At 38.4% G+C, this 26,552-nt stretch overlaps 1 protein-coding gene across 3 annotated transcripts in view; it reads right to left on the reverse strand.

The window, feature by feature from the left end:
• EPRS1 (glutamyl-prolyl-tRNA synthetase 1) overlaps nt 1-26,552 on the reverse strand; it is a 72,770-nt gene that overhangs the window by 973 nt on the left and 45,245 nt on the right. For all 3 annotated transcript variants that reach the window (XM_040460955.1, XM_040460954.1, XM_040460956.1), the window contains 12 exons: nt 21,737-21,970; nt 20,437-20,699; nt 18,317-18,368; nt 17,215-17,424; nt 16,718-16,790; nt 14,897-14,976; nt 14,562-14,663; nt 13,371-13,526; nt 12,690-12,887; nt 12,063-12,236; nt 7,207-7,367; nt 4,287-4,365 (listed from right to left, as the gene is read on the reverse strand). In XM_040460955.1, coding sequence (XP_040316889.1) covers nt 4,287-4,365; nt 7,207-7,367; nt 12,063-12,236; nt 12,690-12,887; nt 13,371-13,526; nt 14,562-14,663; nt 14,897-14,976; nt 16,718-16,790; nt 17,215-17,424; nt 18,317-18,368; nt 20,437-20,699; nt 21,737-21,970 — 1,782 coding nt within the window. The remainder of the gene's footprint in view (nt 1-4,286; nt 4,366-7,206; nt 7,368-12,062; nt 12,237-12,689; nt 12,888-13,370; nt 13,527-14,561; nt 14,664-14,896; nt 14,977-16,717; nt 16,791-17,214; nt 17,425-18,316; nt 18,369-20,436; nt 20,700-21,736; nt 21,971-26,552) is intronic.

Raw genomic sequence — 26,552 nt, forward strand, 5'->3', positions numbered from 1 at the left:
AAACCTCGCTTTATGCCATAATGCGATAGGCAAGTGAATCACTTTTAAAGTCCAAGGGTACTCAAAGTCAAAAATAATTTGTATCAGAAAAAAATAACTTCTCAAATTTTCTTTTATAGATCATACAGAATAATGGGCAGAATCAAGAGAGCTGGGATTTTACCCTAATTTTGAAATTCACTGCATATTTGAAACTCTCTAGCTCTGAATCTTCTTTTGTAAAATGCGTGTTGGACTAGACAAGAATTAAGAGTTCTCTCAGCTGTAAACCCTAAACTTTTCATAGCATGTCTACTTCAAAGTGAGGTTTGTATGCAAGAACAATTATGTAACAATCCTACAGAAAGTTCCTGGAGATCAAGATTAGCAGTGGGGAGATCAAAGATGGGGACAATCCCCAGACATTAGTTTAAAAAGTTAGAAAGTTATCTAGCTCCCTCATCAATTTTTTTTTTTAATGTTTATTTTTGAGACAGAGACAGAGACAGAGAGACAGAGAGAGAGAGAGAGAGAGAGGGAGTGTGTGTGTGTGTGTGTGTGTGTGTGACCAGGGGAGGGGCAGAGAGAGAGTGGGGGACAGAGGATCTGAAGAGGGCTCTGCAATAACAGCAATGAGCCCAAGCTCAACTCAGGGCTTGAACTCACGAACCGCGAGATTATGACCTGAACCGAAGTCGGACGCTCAACCAACTGAGCCACCGAGGCGCACCCCCTCATCAATTTCTGATCAACTACTTTGAGCCACACATTCCATACTCAAATCATGACCCTCTTGCAAACCCCTTATAAGGCACTGGGAATTTAGTTAAACATACTTCAAAAGGTTTCTCTAAGAAGTAAAGTGAAAGTAACAGTAGGAAATTATAAGAAGAACAAGTAATTCATCAGGTGAACATTCTGCAGGATAAGAAATAGTTAGTTATCCGTCTCTTATTCAACAAAATGTGTTAGCCTAATTCCCAAAATTGGTCAACTGTTATTTTGATAATCTGCCTTAAGACAATAAGGAAGTGATAACTTGCTAGGAAAATCCCGGCAGGGTAGTGGGGGGTGGGAGGGAATGAGTGGGTGAATAGAAGGTGTAAGGAATGGTATTAGTAAGGATTTTGAAACATTTTAATAAAAATTGTTTATGCGATGAAAGTGGAAGCAAAATAAACTTAGATATATAAGGGCTGAAATAACCCAAAGTTACCCCCCTGTATTGAAATTTGGTAAATCATTAGCATTTGTACAAACAGAAAGCATGAAAAGAATGTACATTCATAAAAGTATTGTTTAAAATTCATTACAAAAAACAGAATGGGAGGAAAACTTGGAACCACTGTCACTGTGCAATGATAAAAATATTAAGACTTAATTACAAAGAGGGTCTTTGGATTATAAATTTAAATTTGGTCTCTTAGAAAATTTTGCTTTTATTTTTAACCCACAACACAACTATATTTTCATTACTTTAACAAATTCTACAGTAAGTGGTCTTATTTTCTTTTTCCCTAAGAAAAAATTACTGAGGCTTGAGAAGGAATTTCTAAAATAATTTTTAAAATTTAAAAAATGCCATAGTATGGAAAAATTCAACTGAAGTTATTTAAACTCATAAATGATAATTTTGTAAAAATGCATGTTTTAATTCTTTGTAGCTTCAAAGTAAAGTGTAGGTGATAAGACGTGAAATTTCTATTTATGCATATAATTCATTAATATGAAAGGAAAATATATATTTTTAGCCTATTTATTCAACCACAGAAAAGTTTTTAACTTTTATTTTTTATTATTTCTATATGCTTTAAAAAGATACAATTTTCCACAATGTATAATATCTTGAATTCTGAAGCAGAAAATGTTAATGATGAGAAATATCAATACTCAAAAATCATAGTGATCAACAGATTAGTAACATACATCAAGACTAAAAAAATTATACATAAATAACATTTGTTTTTCATCTAATTATACTTTTGAAAAAATTTACTGAAGTTCTATAAATCAGATCTAATTTTTTTTTTCATTTATACCAACAAAGAGTAGAAAATCAAACTTTCACCTACATGCAAGTTCCAAAGATCCCTTTCTCCTTCTCCCCACCTAGTAAATACAGTTTTATTTACAAGAGCCTCAAAGGTTGCTTGACGGTCAGTCAACACACAGAAGGTGACCAACATGAGGGGAGGTGGGGGATAGAACTGGCTACTGATACAAGAAACAAAATCTAATCTCTACGTGCTCTTTGGACATACAACTAACATCCCACTTTGTGCTTTAGAATAGATGTTGAAATCTCTAATCTGATATTAGAATAAAAGATAGGACTCTACTGATATCTGCTGAGATTCCTTTCTTTGAAAGCAATGGATTAACTGATAGTTACTCTATTGATTTATTAACTCTTACATAATGCCTTTACCAGACTGGACTGCAAAAGTGACTACTATATTTCCATAATAAATGAAACATTATTTTATTTTTTTTTAAGTTTATTTTAAGAGAAACAGAGAGAGAGAGAAAGCAAGCAGGAGAGGGACAGAGAGAATCCCAAGCAGGTCCTATACTCTCAGAGCAGAGCCCGACGCTGGGCTCGATCTCACAAACTGTAAGATCATGACCTGAGCTGAAACCAAGAGTCAGATGCTTAACCAACTGAGCCACCACCCCATGCACCCCAAGAAAGGAAATTTAAAAAATTCAGTAATTAATGGAACAAAAATAAAATCATAAATGAATTACAGTGAAAGAAAAAATAAACACTGAATCTTTAGCCCTCTATCGGAAGTGTGTAATCTGAGGGGCTCCTGGGTGGCTCAGTTGGTTAAGCATCCGACTTCGGCTCAGGTCATGATCTCACAGCTTATGAGTTCGAGCCCCGCGTCGGGCTCTGTGCTGGCCTGCTTTGGATTCTGTGTCTCCCTCTCTCTGCCCCTTCCCCAGCTCTCTCTCTCTCTCTCTCAAAAATAAATAAACATTAAAAAAAATTTTTTTTTTAATTAAAAAAAAGAAGTACGTAATCTGAATCAAGTAACAACTTCCAGAAACCAGAAAGGTGGAAGATCATAAGGGCAATAAACCAAGAATAATAGAAACCTACTGAAGAATTATGGATCTGAAGGGGATTTTAAGATTATCTATCTTGTATTCATTTACAGATTAGTAAACTGAGAGCCAGAGAGATTAACACATTGTCCCAGTTCACGCAATAAAAGACATATTAAGAGGTTATGACCTGGGGCGCCTGGGTGACTCAGTCGGTTAAGTGTCCCACTAGATTTTGGCTCAGGGCATGACCTCACCGTTTGTGAGTTGGAGCCCTGCATCAGGGTCTGCGCTGACAGAGCAAAGACTGCTTGGGTTTCTCTCTCACCCTGTCTCTCTGTCCCTCCCCTGCTCTTGCTCTCTCTAAAAATAAATAAACTTAAAAAAAATAATACATAAGAACAAAAATATACAGAAGAAAGTGCATTAAACTTAGTCAAAATGACATCTAAATTTTAGGACCAAGTTTGCCTCTATAGAGCTCGGGGTAATTCATTTAGACTCTGGCCCATGGTTTTCTCATTTATAACCTGAGAACACAGGATTGGTTGTAAAATCAAGCATGAATACCAGAATATTAAAGTTCACAAGTGATTCATTGCAATAATTAATTGTGCAAATCAGGACACCTCTTTTCTTTGAAAATTAGAGAAGTTTCAGCTAGGAACATCTGCATACTCACAACACATAAAACTGATAAAATTCAAAAGAACCACTATGTACCTACCTGATTAGAAAGACCTAGGTCTTTTAAAGGAGCGTGAAGTACCCATTCATTTTGAAAAACAGGCTTAGACATGAGCAATATTTTCCCCCTTATTATTCAGAAAAGCTCAATCAATTAAGATCAGGGAATTGAAAATTTTGACATGGATTTTTAACCTTATTTTAGGAATATGCACATTATATTTCAATATTACATTATGTTAACGCTTACTTCAGGAACTTAATTCAAGATGAAAAACACCTTCAGTAATTAAAACATTAAGGGTCATACAGAATGAATGCTGTTTAGCCAGTATTTAAAGTGAGAGAAAAAGTTTTTACATAATCAGTTCACAGTGTTATCCAGAAATGATATAATGCTGTAATGCTTTAGGAAAGCCAATGGAAAACAGGATAAAATGTGGAGTAATATATAATCCTGTTGAGTGACTGGCCTTATAAAAGGGATTAATATCATGCATAAATTCAGTGAGTCTTAAAATACCATTACTGAAATATTTTATATTCAAAACTTTCCAGAAGTCTCTTACCTTCCCAGAATCTAGCATCTTCTGAAAGTCTTCCATTGTATTAGCCACGACCATATGAGTCTTAAGATCTTCAGAAGCCCTATCAAAACATAATTGAAAAAGAATATATTTTTTCTTACAAATATGACAAAGTTTTCTTTAAAACATAAGCATAATCTAACAAAAGAGCAATTACCTGGAAGTGAGAACTTACCAATTTGAATCTCAACTTTGTCACTAACAGCAACACACAGTAAGTCTCAGTCAACTCATCATTGTATTACTATTAACAGTAAATGAAAGGGGAATTTCCAAAGCATACAACAGGTAATACTTTTTTTAAGTTTGATTTATTTAAGTCACTTCAACATGGGGCTTGAACTCATGACCCTGAGATCAAGTCACAGGCTCTCCCACTGAGCCAGCCAGGTGCTCTAATTACTTTTGTTACTGCCATTAAATCTCTACTCACCAACATTCTATTCCTGTCTATACCACTACCATCTATGAGAGTCTGTATCATTTTTTAAACCTCTTTGGTCTTAATTTTCCCTTCCACAAAACTGGAAAAATACTCAAGTAATCTAACTACCATATAGGATTATTGTAAGAATCGAACACAAAGGCATGAGCATGTTTTAAAAAAGGAAAAACAATAAATACACAATATTCGAGCGGTTATCGTATACTACGTAACTCCCTTGTAAGTACTTCTAAACTACATTTAGAAATGGAGGGGCGCCTGGGTGGCGCAGTCGGTTAAGCATCCGACTTCAGCCAGGTCACGATCTCGCGGTCCGTGAGTTCGAGCCCCGCGTCAGGCTCTGGGCGGATGGCTCGGAGCCTGGAGCCTGTTTCTGATTCTGTGTCTCCCTCTCTCTCTGCCCCTCCCCTGTTCATGCTCTGTCTCTCTCTGTCCCAAAAATAAAATAAAAAACGTTGAAAAAAAAATTAAAAAAAAAAAAAAAAAGAAAAAAGAAATGGAAATAAGTATTTATTCTCTTCCACATTCAAAGCCACACAATACATGAGGACCACTCATGGGTGGTGACAAAGAAAGAGAAAGCATACACTTCTTTTCTGACTCTCAGTTCTAAATTCTGTGCCAGTACCTGCTAGCTCTCCACCAAATCCCCTCCTGTGGGCTTCTTCATATTGAGATAAGCTTATGTGAGTAAGTTATAGCCAATGAGATCGAGAAAAACGAATACACACTTCCCAGGCTTAAGACTTAGGTGGGGAAAAAATGCACCTTTATGCAACCTACATTGTTAACAAATTTACTGAATAAAAATGCCAATGAAAAAACTGCTTTTTAGCCACTAAAGCAGTTTTCCAACCAGGCGTGTGCATCTGAAATCACACAGAGAACACTTTAATACTACAGATAACCAGAATCTATCTTAAAACCTGTGAGGCTCAGGTATCTTTCTGTTCCCAAAGTTCCCAGGTGACTCTGAAGAGAATCCCTAGAAAAGAACCACTGTCCTAAATGCATTACTTACTTATTTACTTTTTTTTTTTTAATTTTTTTTCAACGTTTTTATTTATTTTTGGGACAGAGAGAGACAGAGCATGAACAGGGGAGGGGCAGAGAGAGAGGGAGACACAGAATCGGAAACAGGCTCCAGGCTCTGAGCCATCAGCCCAGAGCCTGACGCGGGGCTCGAACTCACGGACTGCGAGATCGTGACCTGGCTGAAGTCGGACGCTTAACCGACTGCGCCACCCAGGCGCCCCTACTTTTTAATGTTCTATTTATTTTTGAGTGAGAGAGTGCGTGTGCTCAAGTGGACGGGCAGAGAGAGAGACTGGGACAGAGGATCTGAGGTGGGCTCTGCACCGACATCAGAGAGTCCTATGCGGGGCTCGAACTCACAAACCGTGAGATTATAACCCAAGTCAAAGTCAGACACTTAACCAACTGAGCCCCCCAGGCACCCCCAAATGCACAGCACAATTAAATGGCAGCAACAGAGACAGGCAGCTTTCTGATCTTTCACCTCTGACAGTATTACCTGTTCTGAGTTCAGATGGACTTCAAATGCACTATTCATTAGCTGGTTAAGTAAATCCTTGAAGTCAAGAGACTCATTATCATTCCCATTTTACGGCAAGCAAGCCCAGAGAAATGAAACCACTTGTCCAAAAACGTAAGCAAGCACCAATGCCACAGCTAAAATTAGTTCTTTCCTTAAATGCATGATTTATGGGAGCCTAATGAGTCCGGCACAAGGCATCAAAAGATATATGAATAAACAAGATGCAGGCACTACCTTCCCCCAAACTGAACCTCCATCCCCAGGGGCAGTGGGCCTTTCTCTCTGCCTCGGGTGGGTCGGAGAGAAAATAAGGCGCCACACACACACACCAGTCTTGTAGTGCCTCTGACTTGAAACCCCTGATTCTAGAAGACCCCTCTCCACAGGTCAGGGCAGCCCTGAAGCTCCCTCTCATCCCGGACCTACAATCTCAATCGAAAGGTTCTCAGCCTTGGCTACAGGTCATCATCACGTGGGGAGGAGCTTTTAATACTACAGCTGCCAGGCTCACTCTAGACCTACTAAATTAATATTTCTAGGGAGGGTTCTAGGCACTGGTATTTTTTAAAGCTCCTGGCTGCTGCTAATGTCTACCTACACAGGTGACAATCAGTGCCTTAATCCCCCAAATTCATATGTCATAAAAGCCTGCATCTAAAGTTAACCCCAATTAGTCCATGGGACAGAGAGGCCACTGCTGCAAACCTATTAAGCAGAAAGCTCTTGGAAAAATCGTCATGCTACCAGTCAAAAACACAAAGAGAAACGTAAATGAAGAACCATGGGAGCTCAGAGGGAAAGATGGCTTCCAGTTGGGGCGCTCAAAAAACCCCTCAGTAAGTTCTCAAAAGCTGAACAGGATTTCAAGATCAGAGACAAAAGCAATTCTAAGGACTAACTTTGTAAAAAGGTTCACATGGATGTCTTCCAAAACAGCTTGAAGTTTAGTCTCAGCCTCATTATCAGCAAATGTCAGCTTTTCTCCAGTATCTCGTCTGACAGCTACAAACTGACGGCTCTTCATATCACGTGGCCCAACTTCAAGTCTGATCGGAACTCCCTAGAAAACAAAAAAGACACTTAAAATGATACATGCATGTCTCCACTCGAAGATAAAGAATTATTTCATGGCTTTATCTACCATAAATCATAAAAACCCCAAAATCAAAGGCATTAACAAATAAAGGCAGCAGGCAATATTCCTAAGGTACTAAGGTGATCTCCAATAAGAACGTATGAACCTAAGAAAAGATGTAGTGCCCAAGTGGTTTTGAGCTAATTTGGCACATCTGGGACTCTTATGGGGCACAGTGGTATACTCTGGTTGGTCTCAGGTCTGGACACTCTACTGTGCAGCAGAATCTCTGAAGGCTTGTTAAAGCAAAGACTGCAAATTCTCTGCCCCCCAGAATTTCTTATTACACTAGGCCCAGGAATGGGGCCTAAAGATTCATATTTCTCACAAGTTCTCAAGTGATGCTGGCACTGCTCGTCCTGGAGCTACACTCTGGGACTACTCCCCTATTCAATACCTTTGGATTTTACAAAGACGCTTAAGGACTAAATGCAACTTTAAGCCTGTGAATGTTCAACCCTCATGAATGCTTCAGGAGGGGATTAAGGCTCAGGGAAACCTTATTTTTAGGGTCGAGTACCTTACCTGATAAACAGTAGGGTTTTTTTTCAAACTTTTTTTTTTTTTTTTGAGTAAATGAGCCTCTAAAACTAATTTGGGGTTTTCAAATCTAAGTTAGGCAACCTCTACATATACGGTTTTGCTGATAGTAGTCCTCCAAATCAAAGCCACAGGAAAATTTTAAATGTTATTCTAGAAAAAAATGATTTACCTTTAGAGAAGACTTGTTTTATAAAATAATGAACATCATCAAATTGGTGTATACTAAGTATGACATTATTTCATTGTTTTCCTTTATTTACCCAATGTACATGCATGTGTAACAGTGTTGAGTGTAATGAGATTTACAAGAGGGATAAAAAACAGATCCTGTCCTCCAGGAGCTTCCCATTTGCCAGGCAAATAAGGCACGCATACAAACAGTAAGTACAAAAAATCAGAAGTGGGAGACCACCCTCAGCTGGAAGAGAGAAGAACGTTACTACAGAAGGCAAAAATTAATGAGGGATTTCATCAAAACTGAGGAACATTCTATGAAATAACTGACCTATATTTACAAAAATGCCCATTTCATGAATGGCAAAGAAAGGCTGATGAACTACTCCTGATGAAAGGAAACTAAAATGACACTGACAACTAACAGCAATAGATGGATACTATACTGGACAAGGAGAACCGTGGCAGCCCAGGGCAGGGCATCAGAGCCTAGGTGGGGCAAGAGGGCCTGAGAAGAGCCTGGCATGGAGTGACACCACCCTTGTGGGATGGGAAGGGCATTCACGTGGAGAGTGGGTGGCAAAGGCAGAGAGAGACTGGTTGCATACAGAGGGGCTGATCAAATAAATCAAGGTAGTAAGGATAACTGGAGCTAGGTGTTTCACTGTCAGAGAAGGGAGTGAAAACCTGGAATGGGAGAAAACTAGAGTGAGTCCTGTTTTTTTACTGGAATTGAAAGTATTAATGTGAACTCCCGGTTATCAAATTACATAGATATAGAAACACAGACGTAAATTTGTGTGTGTGTGTGTGTGCGCGCGCGCGCGTGTGTGCGTGCACATCCCCAGTCTGCAGCCCCGTCTACTGAGAAGGTTTGGAAAGAGGGACAGCTAGGGGCGCCTGGGTGGCGCAGTCGGTTAAGCGTCCGACTTCAGCCAGGTCACGATCTTGCGGTCCGTGAGTTCGAGCCCCGCGTCAGGCTCTGGGCTGATGGCTCAGAACCTGGAGCCTGTTTCTGATTCTGTGTCTCCCTCTCTCTCTGCCCCTCCCCTGTTCATGCTCTGTCTCTCTCTGTCCCAAAAATAAATAAAAAATGTTGAAAAAAAAAAAAAAAGTATTCTATGGAAAGAGGGACAGCTCAAAAGTGATGAGTGCATCCAGCACGAAATACCATCTCTGCTCAGAGAACCAGGGCTTCTGTGAGATACGACTAATTCTAGTACCAGACAGCAAGGAAATGCTCAAAAGTCAGCTTTAAGGGATTTTATGAGTCGCATCAAAGATACTTTGAGCCTCAAAATACTGATTGTAATAGATTATAATCCACTGAATGACATGAGAAACCATGGCTCCACAAAAATATTTTTTTAAAAACAAAAATATGTATTATTTAATTGATTAAAAGGTGAATGTGGAATGTGCTGTGTCAAGATCGTGACAATCAAAGAAAAGCCTAAGGAATTATTCCAGAGTAAAAAAGACTAACAACATGTGATAACTACATGTAGCTCAGTTTTGAACCAGATCCTTCTGCTATGAAAGACACTAGGGGACAACTGAGAAAATTCGATGGGGTTCAAAAACTCACTGGTAATGGATCAATGTTAACTCTCCAATTTTGTGTTCATAGAGTGAAGAGGCATCAGGCTAGAATCTTATTTTCAACTGGTTCAGGAAGGAAAAATTAATTTTTTGTACTATACATGCTTGTCACAAAATTGAGACTGTCTGGGGTGCCTGGGTGGCTCAGTTGGTTAAGCGTCTGACTTCGGCTCAGGGCATGATCTCATGGTTGGTGAGTTCGAGCCCCGTGTTGGGCTCCGTGCTGACAGCTCAGAACCTAGAGCCTGCTTCGGATTCTGTGTCTCCCTCTCTCTCTGGCCCTCCCCTGCCCGTGCTCTGTTGTTCTCTCTCTCTCTCTCAAAAATAAATTAAAACATTACAAAACACATTTAAAAAATTTATGATTGTTTCAGGATAGCAAATTTTACAACCGAGGTGGAAGAAATAGCACAAGCAAAGACATAGAGGTGGAAAAGAGACTGTCTGAGAACAGAGACAAGGATGTATGAAAGGAGGTTAACAAAAAATAACAGCTAGAAAGGTAATCTGAGGCCAAACCATAGCAGAGGCATAGATTTTGTTGATAGTTTTTTCTAAGTAACAAGTTACAAATTTACTCATAAAAGGCTGTTTGCTTGTTTTTCTTTTCAATAGCAACACAACATGATCCAACACAGTAAAAGGAAAAGTACTTAATTCACTCATATTATTTTCCCCCTTTCTATTTTCCTACTACAGGAAGAGGTATTAAGGAAGTTGTGGGGGGTCGCAGGGTCTGGTCTCACCACCAAACCGTATCCCCAGTTATTCAACTGAGTCTCACAGTACATATCCCGCACCACCCCCACCGCCTCTCTATATAAAATTAATTACTACCAAATGAGTATGAATCTAGATCTTTCAAAATACTTTCTTTTCTCAGGAATTCTAGGACTAAACGGAGATTAAAATGGCATTAAAAAGTGCCGTCAATACTTTTCACTAACTGGAGAACTCTCTTGGTGTTCCTTAGTTTTCGGAATCATGTTTGGAACACAGGGGCTTTGTTTTCTTTCCTGCGAACTGTAGACAAGGAAGCTGTGGGAGAGCCAACTCCTACTAAGAGGTCCCCTTCACGGTACAGGTTCAGCAGGATATGAAAAAGAAGAGTGACGGGGACAAAGTCAAGTCGGTTCTAAGAGAAGAAGGGAGACGAAAGGGGAACAACACAGAAGGGAGAAGTGAATATGGATGCCTTTTTTCCCCTTTCAATCCAGCCAGCAGCAAAGAGTAAGTCTCTCCTCTAAGTACTCATGGGCTCAGACGAGCTGCCACCAGAATCACACAACAGTTACTTCTAAGTAAGCAAAAAACACTGCACTTAAAGGCAAGTTATGCAGAGAAAACATTTATCTTTAAAGTCTTCATTAAACGTAGGAGAGTAAGTAAAGGAAAAAGCATTTTACACAGAAGGGAAGCAGAATGAATATAACTACTAATTTTTAGCACAGAAGATTTACCTTAGGGGCCAGTTAAAATAAACTGAGCCATTAATAGCAATTTGGGGAACCCTATGTGTGTTCACACCAAATAATCCCCATACTGCTGAGCTTCCACACTTGGGACCAGCTTGCAGCTGCAGTATCACTACATCTTCTCGCATGTTTCCTGGATTGTAAGTTTATAAATTCTCGACTCCTCACTGCCAAAACTAATATGATTCCCTTGTTAAATAAAGCATATGAAATCAAGTTAAATCCCAGAAGTTTACAAAATGGAATTAACAATATAGATTATTCTAATGACAATGTGCAATAAATGAAATTCATATTAAAACATTAAGCCAGAATTTAGCCTTGGATATACAAAATAAAAACCAACAAATTGGTGTTGAAAAACAATGTGGTGTGAAAAACCAAATACGATAATAATCTCTGATGTTTTACAATGTCAGCTAGGTGATAACCATGCACCATTATTCTGACAGTCTTACTGTTTAAATAGCTTAAATATTTAAATAGCTTATTATTATACGAATTCTTGGTGTAAACATTTTTGTATAACAGTCTTAAGTTTACTGATCATATAGAAGGTCTTTAAGATCATTTTTATTCTAACGTAATAAAAATAAGCTTCCACAGAAAAGATTTTAAATTTAGAAAATATGTAAGCTTTAGGTATCCCTCGCTGTAACAAAGATCTGGACTTTGTCTAAGTGAAGTTTAAGTGAAGAAGAAAAAAACAACTATCCAAACAGAGAAATGTAATGAGAAGCCTTATGTCTCACAAAAGCATATGCATAAAGAAGCTCTAACTCCAAACTGGGAGTGTGGAAGGGAAAGATACAACTGAAGAATTTACCTTGAGCTCCCAGTGGTTGAACTTCCAACCTGGAGAATAGTTATCTCGCAAATCAACTCTAACTCGAATATTAACACTCAGTAACCGCCTTCGATAATCATTGCATTTCGCAATCAGAGCATCTCGGTCTTCTTCAGAAAGTGCATTTGTAATGCCACAAGGAATAACCACCACCTAGAACCAGCACAATGTCACAAATTTATACAAAGAAACAGTGTACAAAGGTAATGAAGTCTTACCACTGCGGGACACCCAGATGTCAAAACCAACTAGGGACTATAAATTTTAACACGGATCAACTTATGTGATTTCTCATCTCCACTGAACGTGTAGCACTCAGCTGCATTACTTTTCTATGCTAAATGCATTTTTACTTGACCTACTATATTTCATTAAACCTATTGTAAGTCATTTCAAAAAATGATTTCTGAAAGAGTTTTACCTAAAAAGCAGCTAAAAATTAAGAACACGTAGTTACACAATACTAACAGATCATACTCTATGTTGTTTCTATATTAGCAAATCTACCTGAATGATACTCAGAAAATCACCCTTTCAAATTTCCTAATTTAGTAAACAGGGCTTGTATTTTATAAAAGGAATGATAAGCAGAAATATTTTCCTTACCTGAACACAAGCTACACGGGGTGGTAATACTAAGCCCATGTTGTCCCCATGAACCATGGTCATAACACCAATAGTGCGAGTTGTCAGGCCCCAGGAGTTCTGATAGGCAAACTGCTTCTCTCCTGGTGTCTTTGGATCTTCAAAAATAATTTCAAACATTTTGGAAAAATTCTGCCCTAAATGATGTGATGTTGCTCCCTAAAAATAGAAATATAAGCTTTAATTTTAATAACCCCAATCATGCCTCTGAAAATGATTTCTATAAGATCACACACCCAAAATGACACTAGATATATAAACTTAGCTTCCTTGATTTTTTTATATTAAGTAAATTCTTAAAGCATAAATGATACAACAAAGAGACTAGGATTAGTCAAAAAAACACTACAGAAGTGTATTTGCTGGGAGCAGTCCCTTTCATAGGATTAATTTCAACTACAAAGGCTAAAAAAGAATCCGTGCTTTGGTAATTCAGGATACAAGCCTTTGCTTAACTAAGTGACCTCAGAGATTTAGAGAAGAATGGGACAGAGAAGCCTGAAATTATATGGTCTAGGAAGCACATGAAATGTACTGATTTGTTTGAAAATGGTCTACTTCTCTGACGACTTGCAGTCTGTTGGATGTGCCCAGAGGCTATGCTCATAGTCCCTATGAACCGCTTGCACACTTTGCTGATACCTGGATGGCTCTTCCACTAGCAGATATAAATGCTTCTACGGTAGTTGTATAGTCTCCTCCTGCAAATTTTTCTTTTTCAGTCTTTCTGCCTTTTACAACAGGAATTGCCAGGAGCTCTTCGTACACCTGAGCATATAAGTCAAGTATCTGCAAGACCTGTAACAACATTTTAAATGTGAAAGCGATCAAAATTCATGGTGTATTTATTTCTTAACGCTCTATAAAACTGTACTATTTAAAACTAAATGTGGTGGAACAAGCATCTCAAACACTAAATACCTTTTTTTTATGGGAAGGCTAAAGCAGCTAGTGTGTATTTATTATGGAAAAACATTCAACCAAGTAGTGTAGAAGAAACTGAATAATTTTTTTAAATGTTCATAAGTTTAGAATACAAGAAAAATAGGGGCACTGGGTGGCTTAAGCTTCCAACTTCAGCTCAGGTCATGATCTCACAGTTCGTGGGTTCGAGCCCCGCGTCGGGCTCTGTGCTGACAGCTCAGACCCTGGAGCCTGCTTCAGATTTGGGTCTTCGTCTCTCTCTCTGACCCTCTCCTGTTCATGCTGTCTGTCTGTCTCGCTCAAAAATAAACATAAATTTTTTAAAAATTAAAAAAAAATAAAAAGAAACATTTATGAAAGATATAAAAAAATATATAGTAAACAGGGTGAAAATCTTCTGAAGAATAATTAATTTCACCCCTGGGATTATAATTTCCTCTATACATGGAAGTCCAAAAATACTTTCATTTGAAAATATAAGGGCTGCCTGAGTGGCTAGCTGGTCAAGCATCTGACTCTTGATTTCCACTGAGGTCATGATCTTGCAGATTGTGAGATCAAGCCCCACGTTGGGCACCATGTGACAGCACTGACCCTCCTTGGGATTCTCTCTTTCTCCCTCTCTCTTTGGCCCTCCCCCACTCGTGTTCTCTAAATAAATAAGTAAATAACTTGCTTTTTTTTCTTTTAACAAGTAATACGTAAATTTTAAGTAACAAAACAATTATACCAGGAAATTATCTTTTAAAGTTATTTTGAGACCAGATTATATTTCAACTTATATTTATTTGTTGAATGATTTCTATACAAACAGATAGCACTGTATTACTTACAGCTGGGGGAAAATAAAAGCACAGCCTGGACCAAGAAATGGAACATAATTAATATATGGAAGATAACTTTTTATACCTCTTCTGCTGCTTCTTCAAATGTAGCAAATGCACTGTGCCCTTCCTGCCAAAGGAATTCACGAGTACGTAGGAAAGGTTGAGGATGTTTGAACTCCCAACGCTGGAAGAGGCAGGAATATAATTTCATCATTATGGAGAGCATTTCAATTTTTATTAACAATTTCATGTGGTAAGTAATCAGAAATCATAATTGTAATCCATAACTATAATAAAAAAAAAATACTTCCATTCTCCCAATCCCTTGAATATAAAAATCAGGAGAAACAAAATGTGCTTTAAAAAAAAATGAGTAAGAAGAAGAATGAAAGAATAGAAGAAAGAGTGTGTACCTACCACGACATTACACCACTGATTGAGCCTGATGGGCAGGTCTCTGTGTGACTGCACCCATTTTGCATACGCAGGATACATTACTGAAAAGATACAGGCAAATACAGGCAGAGTTAATCACTGAAGATGTTTCTCTTTGAAGGCTGCTAACAGTTACACCAACATAATTACCAGAAATTAAAATGATGTTTGTGTAAATGTGTATCTGACGTATGTAATGGTAAGTAAAAGGTATTGTTGTATTTTGCATAAAGCGGATTAGTCAAGAAAATCTATCTAAACTTGACCTTATTTTATGTTCTTTTTACATTGGGATTTACATTTGACATTAAAGTTGACTGCTTTTCAGCTGTTTTATTTTCAAAAACACTAAGTGAAGATCTTAGGGTGTATATCATGTTCTATGTCATGTTCTTTGCATCATTATACTGTTCAATTCTCATTCAATCCACAAAGTAGATACTTGAATCTCATCATTAAAGATGCAGAATCTGGGGCGCCTGGGTGGCTCAGTCGGTTGGGCGACCGACTTTGGCTCAGGTCATGATCTCACGGTCTGTGAGTTCGAGCCCCGCATCAGGCTCTGTGCTGACAGCTCAGAGCCTGGAGCCTGTTTCAGATTCTGTGTCTCCCTCTCTCTCTGACCCTCCCCCGTTCATGCTCTGTCCCTCTCTGTCTCAAAAATAAATAAATGTAAAAAAAAAATTAAAAAAAAAAAAAAAAAGATGCAGAATCTGAGCATAGAGAAGTTAAATAACTTGCTGAATCCAGCAAGTTAGATTTTATCTATTTAGAGTAAACCTATTCAATGCATCTATCCAAAGTATGGAAGCTCTTATCATGAACTGCTAATTTAAGGGAAGGTGTCGGTCTTATTATAGGTACTCACGACTACCTATAATTCCTAAAATAAAACTCTGCCTATCTGAAAACAGTTGGGGTCATAATTTCAATAATGCATCCTTATATTATACAAGAGTTATCCCTAGAAGTATGAAATAAAGAGCAAACAATCCCTCATTCTAAAGATGGATAATCACTTCGCAAAACACTGACAAGCCCCAAAACTCAAAACCTCCAAGTGGCACTCCTACTCACTACATGTAACTTTAGAAAAACCACTCAACCTCAGAGACCTCTTTTTACCTCCACAACGGAGACAACAGCTGCCTCCACTTCTCCCACTCACTACTTTAAGAATAACACACCATGGAAATGAAGTCACTTAGGAACCTATAAAAACCTATACAAATATGAATGTCGTGTTAAAATGACTAAAAATTCCTAAGAAAATATGGCATAAAACATTAGTGCTTGCAAATTTATTATCAATTCCAAGAGAGGCGCATGGGTGGCTCAGTCGGTTAAGTGTCGGACTCTTGATTCTGGCTCAGGTCATGACCTCATGGTTCGTGGGTTCAGGTCCCATGTCGGGCTCTGGACTGACAGTGAGGACCCTGCTTGGGATTCTCTCTCTCCCCCTCTCTGCCCCTCCCCTGCTCGTACTCTCTCTCAAAATAAATAAATAAACATTAAAAAAATATTCCAAGAATCAAATTCTTGGCAAGTTCTGAAAAGTTACAGCATCAAATAAAAAATGATTAGTGTTTTTTATTTTTAAAAAACCACCTTCGTCCTAATGACTACTGCACACAGAATAAAATTCTACGTAACCTCAGTATACATTCACCTTTATCAACATTCGTTCAACTCTGTACCGCCAACAAGAATTATAAATATCACAGAACAGACACTGAGACTCGACTCTAGAAGCCACCTCTAGTGTCCCAGTGAGTGCCCTCCTGCTCCAAGGCCTGTCCTCACCTGTTTCACTAGTAGGACGAACGGCAATTGGTTCTGCCAACTCTGTTTTGCCAGATCGTGTAACCCAAGCAACCTAAGAAGAGAAAATCATTTTCCACACATTTTTTAAACAGCAGTTTAGAAAAACAGCACTAATGCAGGCAAATCTCTACTTCAATTTTTGCTAGAGAAATTAAGGCAAGTTAAAATAATTGCCGCTGTTCATGGTAAGAAAAGTAGACACTTACTGTCCTTATAAATGTTTAGCAAAAAGAGCCAGTTAATGTAACAAAAAGAACTGTAACTTGCCCTGAAGACAGAAATAAATAAATGTGTATATATATATATATATATGTATATATATATATATATATACACATACACTTTTAAAAATGGCTGTATATTTATCTAAACTGGTTGTTGTAACTTGCCATTTAAATTACCATTCAAGTGTAAACTGAAAATACACTTTCGAGTTGATGAGAAAACTGTAAAATAAATAAAGCAAGCTGACTTACCTCAGGGGCAAAGTCAGCAACATGAGTCTTCTCTTTCTCTAATGCACCTTGAGACACAAACATGGGGAAATAGCAGTTTTCAACACCAAGTTTCTTGATCTCAGCATCAAAAAAGTCCTTGATGGATTCCCAAATGGAATATGCCCAGGGACGGAGAATATAGCAGCCACTTACATCATAGTATTCAATCATTTCTGACTTTGTGATGACCTTTTTAAAAGAAAAATATAGTCTGTGAAGCCTAAATTAAACCAAAATTACACTACAAGTGCCAAGTGAATGATAACCAAGCTTCAAATCTGAAGGCTTCCACTGTTACTGTGCCCGTAAAATGGACTTTCCTTGGCTGAGAAACACCAAGCCCTAAATTCTTAAGATCTGAATTCCAATCTTGCTTCTCCTGTTTACTATCTTTGTGACTTTGGATTAATCCCTTTACCTCACCATTAAAAAATAACAACAGGGCGCCTGGGTGGCTCCATCGGTTAGGCATCCCACTTGGGTTCGGGTCATAATCTCGTGGTTCGTGAGTTCGAGCCCCGCGTCGGGTCCTGTGCTGACGGATCGGAGCCCGGGGCCTGCTTCTGCGTCTCCCTCTCTCTCCCCGCCCCTAACCCACTCACATTCTGTCTCTGTCTCTCTCAAAAATAAATAACTTTAAAAAAAATTTTTTTAAAGCCTAAGTGCCCCATGGGGCGCCTGGGTGGCTCAGTCGGTTAAGCATCCAACCTCAGCCTAGGTCATGATCTCACGGTTTGTGAGTTCAAGCCCTGCCTCGGGCTCTGTGCTGACAGCTCAGGGTCTAGAGCCTGCTTTGGAATCTGTGTCTCTCTCTCTCTGTTCCTCCCCCACTCACACTCTGTCTCTCAAAAATGAATAAACGTTAAAAAAAAAAAACCTTGAATAATGACTATCTCATAGGGCTACTTCTCAATTCAATGCTTTATGTGAACATGCTTTGAAAACTGGGACACGTTAAAGGACTATACTATATATTACTAACGACATTACACATTATTACTTTGTCTGAACGTTAGAACCTAAATACAACGTAGTCTTTGAGAAATTTAAAACATAAAAATCAACTGAATAAAATACTCACTTGAGAATACCAATCTGCAAGATTTTCTTCTTTTTTTGCCTCAAGGCCCAACCTGCAGGCATGAAAAATAAAATATGAATCCCTTCGTTCATCAACTGCTTGTAGGTTGAATGAAAATAAGCCTCAAAACAGATTAGTTTCTCTTCAGTATGAGTTATTTCCATATGTATCTCTCTTGTATATTCATTCCCAAAACAAAGTTTTTAACCTAGAAAACAATTTCACCATCTCTTAAAGGTGGCAAGGTACTGTCCACAAAGAACTAGGAAAGTCAAGCCCAAGAACAGCTATGATTTTAATGCAGACATCTCTTTTACAGAGTCCTTTATAATTTATAAGGCAATGTATCTGTAATAAAGAATCTACTTACATGGGATTCTCTCACTAAAAAGAAGAATCTTTGACCAACCTCAATCCAGAAAAAAATTATAATTAGCAAGATCAGTGTCCCACTGAAAGTAGCATACAAAAAGTTTAAAAACCAATAGCTGTCTGTGTATAAATAAGCTTTACATGGTCTATTTTTTTTTTTTTTTTTTTAAAGAGACAGAGCACATGAGTGGGGGAGAGAGGCAGAGGGAGACAGACTCTTAAGCAGGCTCCCAGCTCAGCACGGAGCCTGACACGAGGCTCAATCCCAAGGCCCTGGGATCATGACGTAGCAGAAATCAAAGAGTCGGACACTCAATGGACAGAGCCACCCAGGTGTCCCTACAAGTTTTTCTTTTAATTGCAGTAAATAAAAGTTGCAGGGGTGCCTGGGTGGCTCAGTTGGTTAAGCATCTGACTTCAGCTCAGGTCATGATCTCGCAGTTTGTGGGTTTGAGCCCCGAGTCAGGCTCTGTGCTGCCAGCTCAGAGCCTGGAGCCTGCTTTGGATTCTGTGTCTGCCTCTCTCTCTACCCCTCCCCTGCTCATGCTGTCTCTCTCAAAAATAAATCAATGTTTAAAAAAAAAAAAAAAAAGTTGCACAGATGCTTCTAAAATAAGTTAGATCTGCGATTTAAAAAAAAAAAAAAAAAAAACTATTCCAGATGAGAATCCTTTTCTTGGAACATCAGTAATTATTCAAGCACTGTGGCTTATGATCCACATAGGAAAATTCACCCATTAGTTACGTTTTAGAGTTACCAACAAAGCTTACTGGCTTAAAATCTTAATGTATTTATATCTGACTTCTCTGCTGTTTCACTTTTGACACAGCTCAACAAGATGCCTACATGAAACCTGACCCTTTCACAAAGAGGTAAAAGGTGAGAGATTCTGTTCTCTCTTCTATTATTTTATAATCTATAAATCTGACCACCCAGTCAAAAGGCAAGAAAAACCACCGTTATATTCTGTTTAAGGAGACACTGCATGTATGATGTGAGAGCTAAGAGGCAGAATTTTAAAATCAGCTAAACAAATCTAAAACCAAAAGATCTCACAATAGCAGTTGCTAGTGGCAGCTTTCTCCTTTTATTAAGCCATGAAAGGAAGCTGGCACAAAGTTCACTCTAATTTTGCCATGGGGATTACAGACAGGGGCATCACATTATTCCTACAAACTGGAACATACTGAAACACCATCTATGCCACTGTTTTGTCTTTAAAACACCTTCGTTTTGTATTTAACCAACCAAATTTAAAATCCTATTGAGAATGATATTGTCATTCCATAAAAGATTTTCATTCAAAAAATTTGCTTAAGGTAAAAAGCAATGACTACTGTCAGGCTACCAATTGTGTTAAAAGGGAGGAAAAAAGGATTGTTTATATGTATTTGATTTTACTGTGTGACCAAACGAACACCTGTCAGTGGTTACAGAAGAGACTAGCTGTGGTTACCAACTCGTTATGGCAGTAGGAGAAACTGGGAAGAAAGGACAAAAAGTGTAAGAGTGAGACTTCACTGAGCTTTTTATATTCTGAGATTCCTGAACCAAGCAAATGAATCTGTTACCTATTTAAATAAACAGAAGATCGACAATAGCTATCTGCTGGCACTATACTTCTAGCGTTCTCCAACCTCATGTGACAGTTAAACTAAGCAAAATTTGTTTTTTAAAAAAGCCATTTAAGAGCTGAATTCATTCAAAGCTTTGCTTCACTCCTACTGAAGCTTCCACGCTTTATTACCTGGTCTGTTTCTTAGGCCCTTGCCCTTCTCCTGCTCCACTTGATGACAGTCCACTTCCTTGGTTTTTTAAGGAGTCTTTCTTTGGGCCATCACTTTGTTTCTGAGGTTTATTCTGCTTTTCAGATTTATTTTCTTTTTCTTTCTTTCTCTTATCTTTGTCCTCAGCCCCAGTGGCAGAGACAGGCTTATACTCCACTCCTGTCAGAGATCTGTACTGTGCCTTCAGCTGAAGGAGTTCTTGGACAGCCGTATCTACCTGCTCCTTCAGTTTAACAAAAGAGGAAAAGAGAAGATAATATTTAATTCAAATCACTGACTAAGCACCCATCTCCAAAGCTTCATAAGCAGATTTGAAAACACAAGTAAAGGTAGAGGGGAATAGGGTAGGGGTGGCGAACATTAAATATGCTAACTACTGAGAACAAAAAAATATGATAAACAGGAACAGAATTATGCAAAAGAGGGACTGAAAAACAGTATTATAACTGCACTATCTGAACGGCAGTCACCAGCCACACACGGCTATTTAAATGTGAAGTAAATAAAATTTGAAACTCAGTTCTTCAGTCACAACAGCCATATTTCAAGTCTTCAATGCGACACACGGCTAGTGACTGCAGTACTGGACAGAGCTGCTACACAACACGCCCGCCATCAGAGAAAGTTCTGTAAGAAAGCACTAGTATGTAACAAGCACTCCACTGAAATTTAAGTTAGGAGCCATTAAACTATACATGTTGAGCATTTCACAATCAGAAAAATAACACTAATCAAGTTTCTGTACTACTGGTTAAACTTCAAAACCTGTAATGACTTACTGTTTCCCACTCACAAATCTGTACCAAAAAAAATCCTACTCCTAGGAAGTGAATATAATTAGCACAAACTACACCAGAGCTCAAAATAAATAAAACCTGCCATCTGAGACTGATTCAGCTTTAGGAGAATGAGTAAAACAAAGAGCAGACATCAAGGGCCTACAATGGGCCAGGCACTGCTAGAGTCTAGGGCCCTATTCTCCAGGATGTCACAACCTAGAGAGAAACGGACAACTGAACCAACAGCTAAAACACACAGGGTTTAAGTACTATGCCAGAGAAAGGCAGAGTCTTATATAAGAGACTGTCCAGTCAAATCTAGTTGGGGAGAGAAATGGTCAGCGAAGGCTTCTCTACTACACAGAATTGAGAACTGAAATACATGAGCAGAACTTAGATTTGATGGGCCAGAAAGTGTTCTGGGCAAAGAAAATAGCCTGTAATGTAAAAAACAAAAATACAAACTAAATATCCCACGAACCTTAGAAGCTTTTTCAGCTTTAAGTTTTCGAACTACTTCTCCTTGAGAAGCTACTTTGTCAAAAAGAACTTTGGCTTCTGGTGTTTCTGGACCCCTAGGCTCGGAGCTGTTGGTTGCACTTGAGTCTGAACTTTGAGATAATGGGGGCTGACCAGGAATGTACTCCTTCCCAGTTTTTTCCTTGTACTGGGCTTTCAGGGAGAGTAAGCATTCTACAGCTTCATTTACTTTAGCCTGAAATGAAAGACAAAAAACAATTATTTGAAACTTTGTGAAATTTCTGAAAATTTCAATGATTATTAAAAATCATTTGTTCTATCAAAGTATTCCTATAAATAATCACGGAGAAACCCAAGCAACAAAGGAGCTCAATCATAAAGTAACAGATCAAAGCCAAAAAGAAAATGTTGAAAACATAAATCAAATTATAATCCTCTATACAAGTCATAAAAGTAAACACACATACACATATAGTACCATAATTTCTCATTTTACATATGTAAACAGACAAATAAATAATAGAATATCCAAGCAAACTGGCAGTGTCCAAGCCCTGGGTCTATAAATAGTGGAGTCAGCATTTACAAAATCAGAACAAAGATCAGCTCAACGGCTTTGCTATACAAACCTTATTTTCATTAGCCTAGTAAACAAACACTAAATACAGCATTAAAACAAACAAACCAGTTTGGGCCCAAGTAAAGAACAGTTACATTATTCTTTTAAAAATTTATAATACAATGGGAAGATGTGCTGAGGTTTTAATTAGACATTAACCTATATACATCATCCTCTGATATTTCAACATAATCAGAATGAAAAAGAATGAAACACTCAGCCCAACGGAGACACTTGTGATGCCAGCAGAGGACAACACAGGCAAAGGGCCCAAGCTGGACGCCTTACCTGAACGGTAGTACTGTCTAAACACAGACCAAGATACCACCGAAAAGGCAAGGCATCAATCAATCAGAGAGAAAAAGGGCCTCTAAATTACCCTAGCCAAGCTTCACGGCTACATTATGACAATGCTCCAGACAGCTAAAAGCAACACAACAGAAGCCAGGAAGACTACCACAACTGGGGTCAAAGGCGTACAGGAAGCACTGGGATACCTTTAAAGAATTTGCATCTATGAATCAACAAGTGACATTTCCTCGTCACTTATGATGCAACGTTTTGGTACCGAAGTAGAGTCTGTCACACCCGGTACCACACAGAAGGAGTAAACAGAAGAGGAGAAATCACACAAAGAGAAGCCGGCAGCTTGCCTGATTTGTACCCCTGACCTGTCTCTTGCTTACATTCTGTCTTTAGAATTAAAAGCATTTTGGGGGCACCTGGGTGGCTCGGTCAGTTAAGCGTCTGACTTTTGGTTTGGGCTCAGGTCATGATCTGACGGTTCACGAGTTCGTGCCCCATGTTGGGCTCCACACTGGTGATGCAGAGCCCGCTTGGGATTCTCCTTCTTTCCCTCTCTCTCTGCTCATGATCTCTCTCAAAATAAATAAATAAACTTAAAACTAAAAAAAAAAAAAAAAAAGAGTTAAAAGCATTTCACAGCAGAATCTACCTGTCCATAAGAAATAAGACACACTTAGTGATACATAAAAGAAGCAAGAGAAAGGAACTTCCATCAGCTAAAAGAAAGAAAATGGGGAAAAAGTTAAGGGACTTTCCTGCAACCACTTCTACAAAAAGAGGCCTTTGAAAGAAGTTCCAATCTACACCATAAGCAAGTATTGACCAGAGTCTGAAGTCAAATGGCACACACTTCATGAAGAAAAACAAAAACCTTGTTGGGCAAGATTACAATTCAAAATATTATAAAGAAGAAAATTCTAACGTGTCCATCACTTCATTATTATATGATATTCTAAAAATAGACTAAATTATATATACTTATATCCCCTCCAACTGAGAAATGGAATACTGTGGGTAACTAAGTTTTCTATTCAGGTTATTTTTCAAAACAGTGAAATTATACTACTCCCTATGCAGTTTTATCTGATGACTTAGAAGGGATCTAAAGATTCTTGAATTAGAATTATCAATATAAAAAAATTAGCACTATCATTTGATGGCCTATTTATTTACTGCGCACTAGACGTTATGCTTAGTGCTTTACGTGGATCATTTTATTTCTCAAAACAACCCTGACTCATTTTATACAAGAAGTAAAGCTTAGAAAGACTAAGCACCTTACCCAAAGTTACACACTAAGTGGCAGTGGAGCCGGGATTTCATCTAGGGTTCATTCTAGAGTCTGTGATCTTGACCCTCAGAGTTTGCCAAGCATCACAGAAGGTATGAAACAATGATCTAAGTGTCCCGTTCACTCCTGCCATGCCACGAAAACGGCATTTTCAAAAGATATCTTTGATTCTTACTTGATGATGACTCCTACAATGAGGAAAAAATGTCTTTTAATATTCTAGTTTTCTGGAATAAGAGGCATTTACAAAGGGAAATTGGATGGTACTACTCCATACAAGAGTAAACAATAGAACCCTACAAAGCGTATGCTGATAAATTTTAAGTTCTTAGTAGACAAAGATCATTTTAAACTTATCTAACGTGTGCCAAATCAAACACGAAAAGTTTTCAGTAAATAATTGTTGATGCAGATGAATGAGAAAGAACAGCCTACACACGAACACTTCTGTGAAAAGTTTAAGATGGGAATTGGAGGAAGTAAACACGATCTGCAGATGAGAGCTGACTCATAGGGCTGTGTGCAGATTGAGAAGTACCCAAACAGCCATGTGGGCAGCAGCCACTAGATGGAACCTTTCTCCATGGGGAACGAAAGAACTCTAGTAAGAAAAACCTAGAACTTTACCAATTTAAAAGTCTAAGAACAGAACCTTTCGAAAGGGCCTGAGCACTTTAATTATCAGCGAAAACAGTTTTTTAAAAAAATACTTTTTTCCAACTCTATAATAAACGTTCTCCCACTTTTTGTTCCTTTCTAACATAATTCGAGAGAGCTACACCTGCACACATCAGTGATGACGACTCCGGAAGCAGATTCTCAATTGGTGGGGGAGGATGGATGACAATCCAAAGCAGGAATCCTCCCAAGTTGAGGAGAGAAAGAAATGAAACCGGTCTCATACAAAAAAATCTGCTAGGAGATTCAGCGAACTAAAAGTTCACAGGTTTTCAAAGAAGGGTCTTTTTTTTCCTAAGTCACCTAATTAGAAACCTGTACTTAGCTTAAATAAATTTTATTTAAATCTACTTAAATTTATTTAAATCCCAACCTTGTAAGGAAATCCCAGCCAGCCCAATTATGGAACCCCAATCCCAGGAGCCAATCCAGCATAACAGAGGACCCAGACTAGAGTCGGGTTGGAACACCTGTTCTGCTGTTTCTCAGCTAATAGTTCATTTACCTAAATCACAATGTATCTGCTACTTTTCTCTGACACAAATCAATCAATACAAACTCCTCAGATTTTCCTAGAAGATCCCTAAGCTGTAGTCAGTCTTGTGAAGTGTCCGGTCTCACAGCCAAGATGGATGGTTTTATACTTGTTTAGAGCAAAAAGCAAGTTTGCATCAAGTACCAAATACAGATATAGCAGAAACCCACCACATACAAATCCTAAACAAGAAGCTCAAAATCTGTCAAGAAAAAGGATGGGTTCATTTCTTCTTATATTCTCCCCCTTCAATCTTTATTTTTTGGCCTTAGAATTCTTAAGGCTATTTGGGGTAGGGGTGAGGGGCAGTGGTTTCCTAGAATAGCCTGTTTACCAGACAAAGGGGTAGAATGATGGGGTTTCCTTTCCTTAAGCTAAATACAGATAAGCTATGATTTGGGTTTTAAAACCACAAACACTGGTGTAAAATATAAAAGAGCACAGATGGGTGGGATATTGAAGATGAATTACTGGGGGCATAAAAAACATGCCATGAACTGAAATGCTGTAAGTGCAGAAGTAAAAGATGATCAACATCTGTCCACTGGGACGGGATTGGACAAAAAGAGGCTGTCAATGACAAGATGAAACAACTGTGAATTGTTTTTGTTTTTTTTAAGTTTTTCTTTTATTTTTGAGAGAGAGAGCATGGGCAGGGGAGGGGTAGAGAGAGAGGAGGACAAAGGATCCAAGACAGGAGGTCTGTGCTGACAGCAGCCAGCCCAATGTGGGCTTGAACCCACAAACTGTGAGATCATAACCTGAGATAAAGTCGGACATTTAACCAACTGAGTCACCCAGGTGCCCCTAAATTGTTTTTATTTAACATGATAATCATTTGATTTTGCTGCCATTTATTATTTCAATTAAAAAAGTCGTTACCATAAAGCTTCTCAAAACTCTGTCCTCTAAGAGATGGGTCAGCTGACTTTCCAATACAGGGCCAGGTCAATAAAAAATAGTGTAGGTTTTTGAGAGTCTGTCATAACCACTCAACTCTGCAATTATAGCCCATAAGCAGCCTTAGACAATATGTAAACTAAAAAGCATGGTTGTGTCCCAGTAAAATTTCACTTACAAAACACAGGTGCAGACTACAGTTTGCCAAACCCAGTCCCAGAGTTTAAAGTGTTGTTAAGTATTCCATAAAGCCCTTAATTTTCTGACTCTCATTTCAAGCAACACTGTAATTTCATGTTCAAACTGCATTCATTTAGATTTCAAATTAGAGAAATGTGTTTTATTATTTATCAAAGTTTTATTTTTTGAAGCTATAACTTTAGAGCTTTAAAAGTTAGTATTTCGGGGCGCCTGGGTGGCGCAGTTGGTTAAGCGTCCGACTTCAGCCAGGTCACGATCTCGCGGTTCGTGAGTTCGAGCCCCGCATC

This window comes from Herpailurus yagouaroundi, unplaced genomic scaffold (assembly GCF_014898765.1).
Source record: "Herpailurus yagouaroundi ecotype Mexico unplaced genomic scaffold, PumYag 253, whole genome shotgun sequence".
Lineage (NCBI taxonomy): Eukaryota > Metazoa > Chordata > Mammalia > Carnivora > Felidae > Herpailurus > Herpailurus yagouaroundi.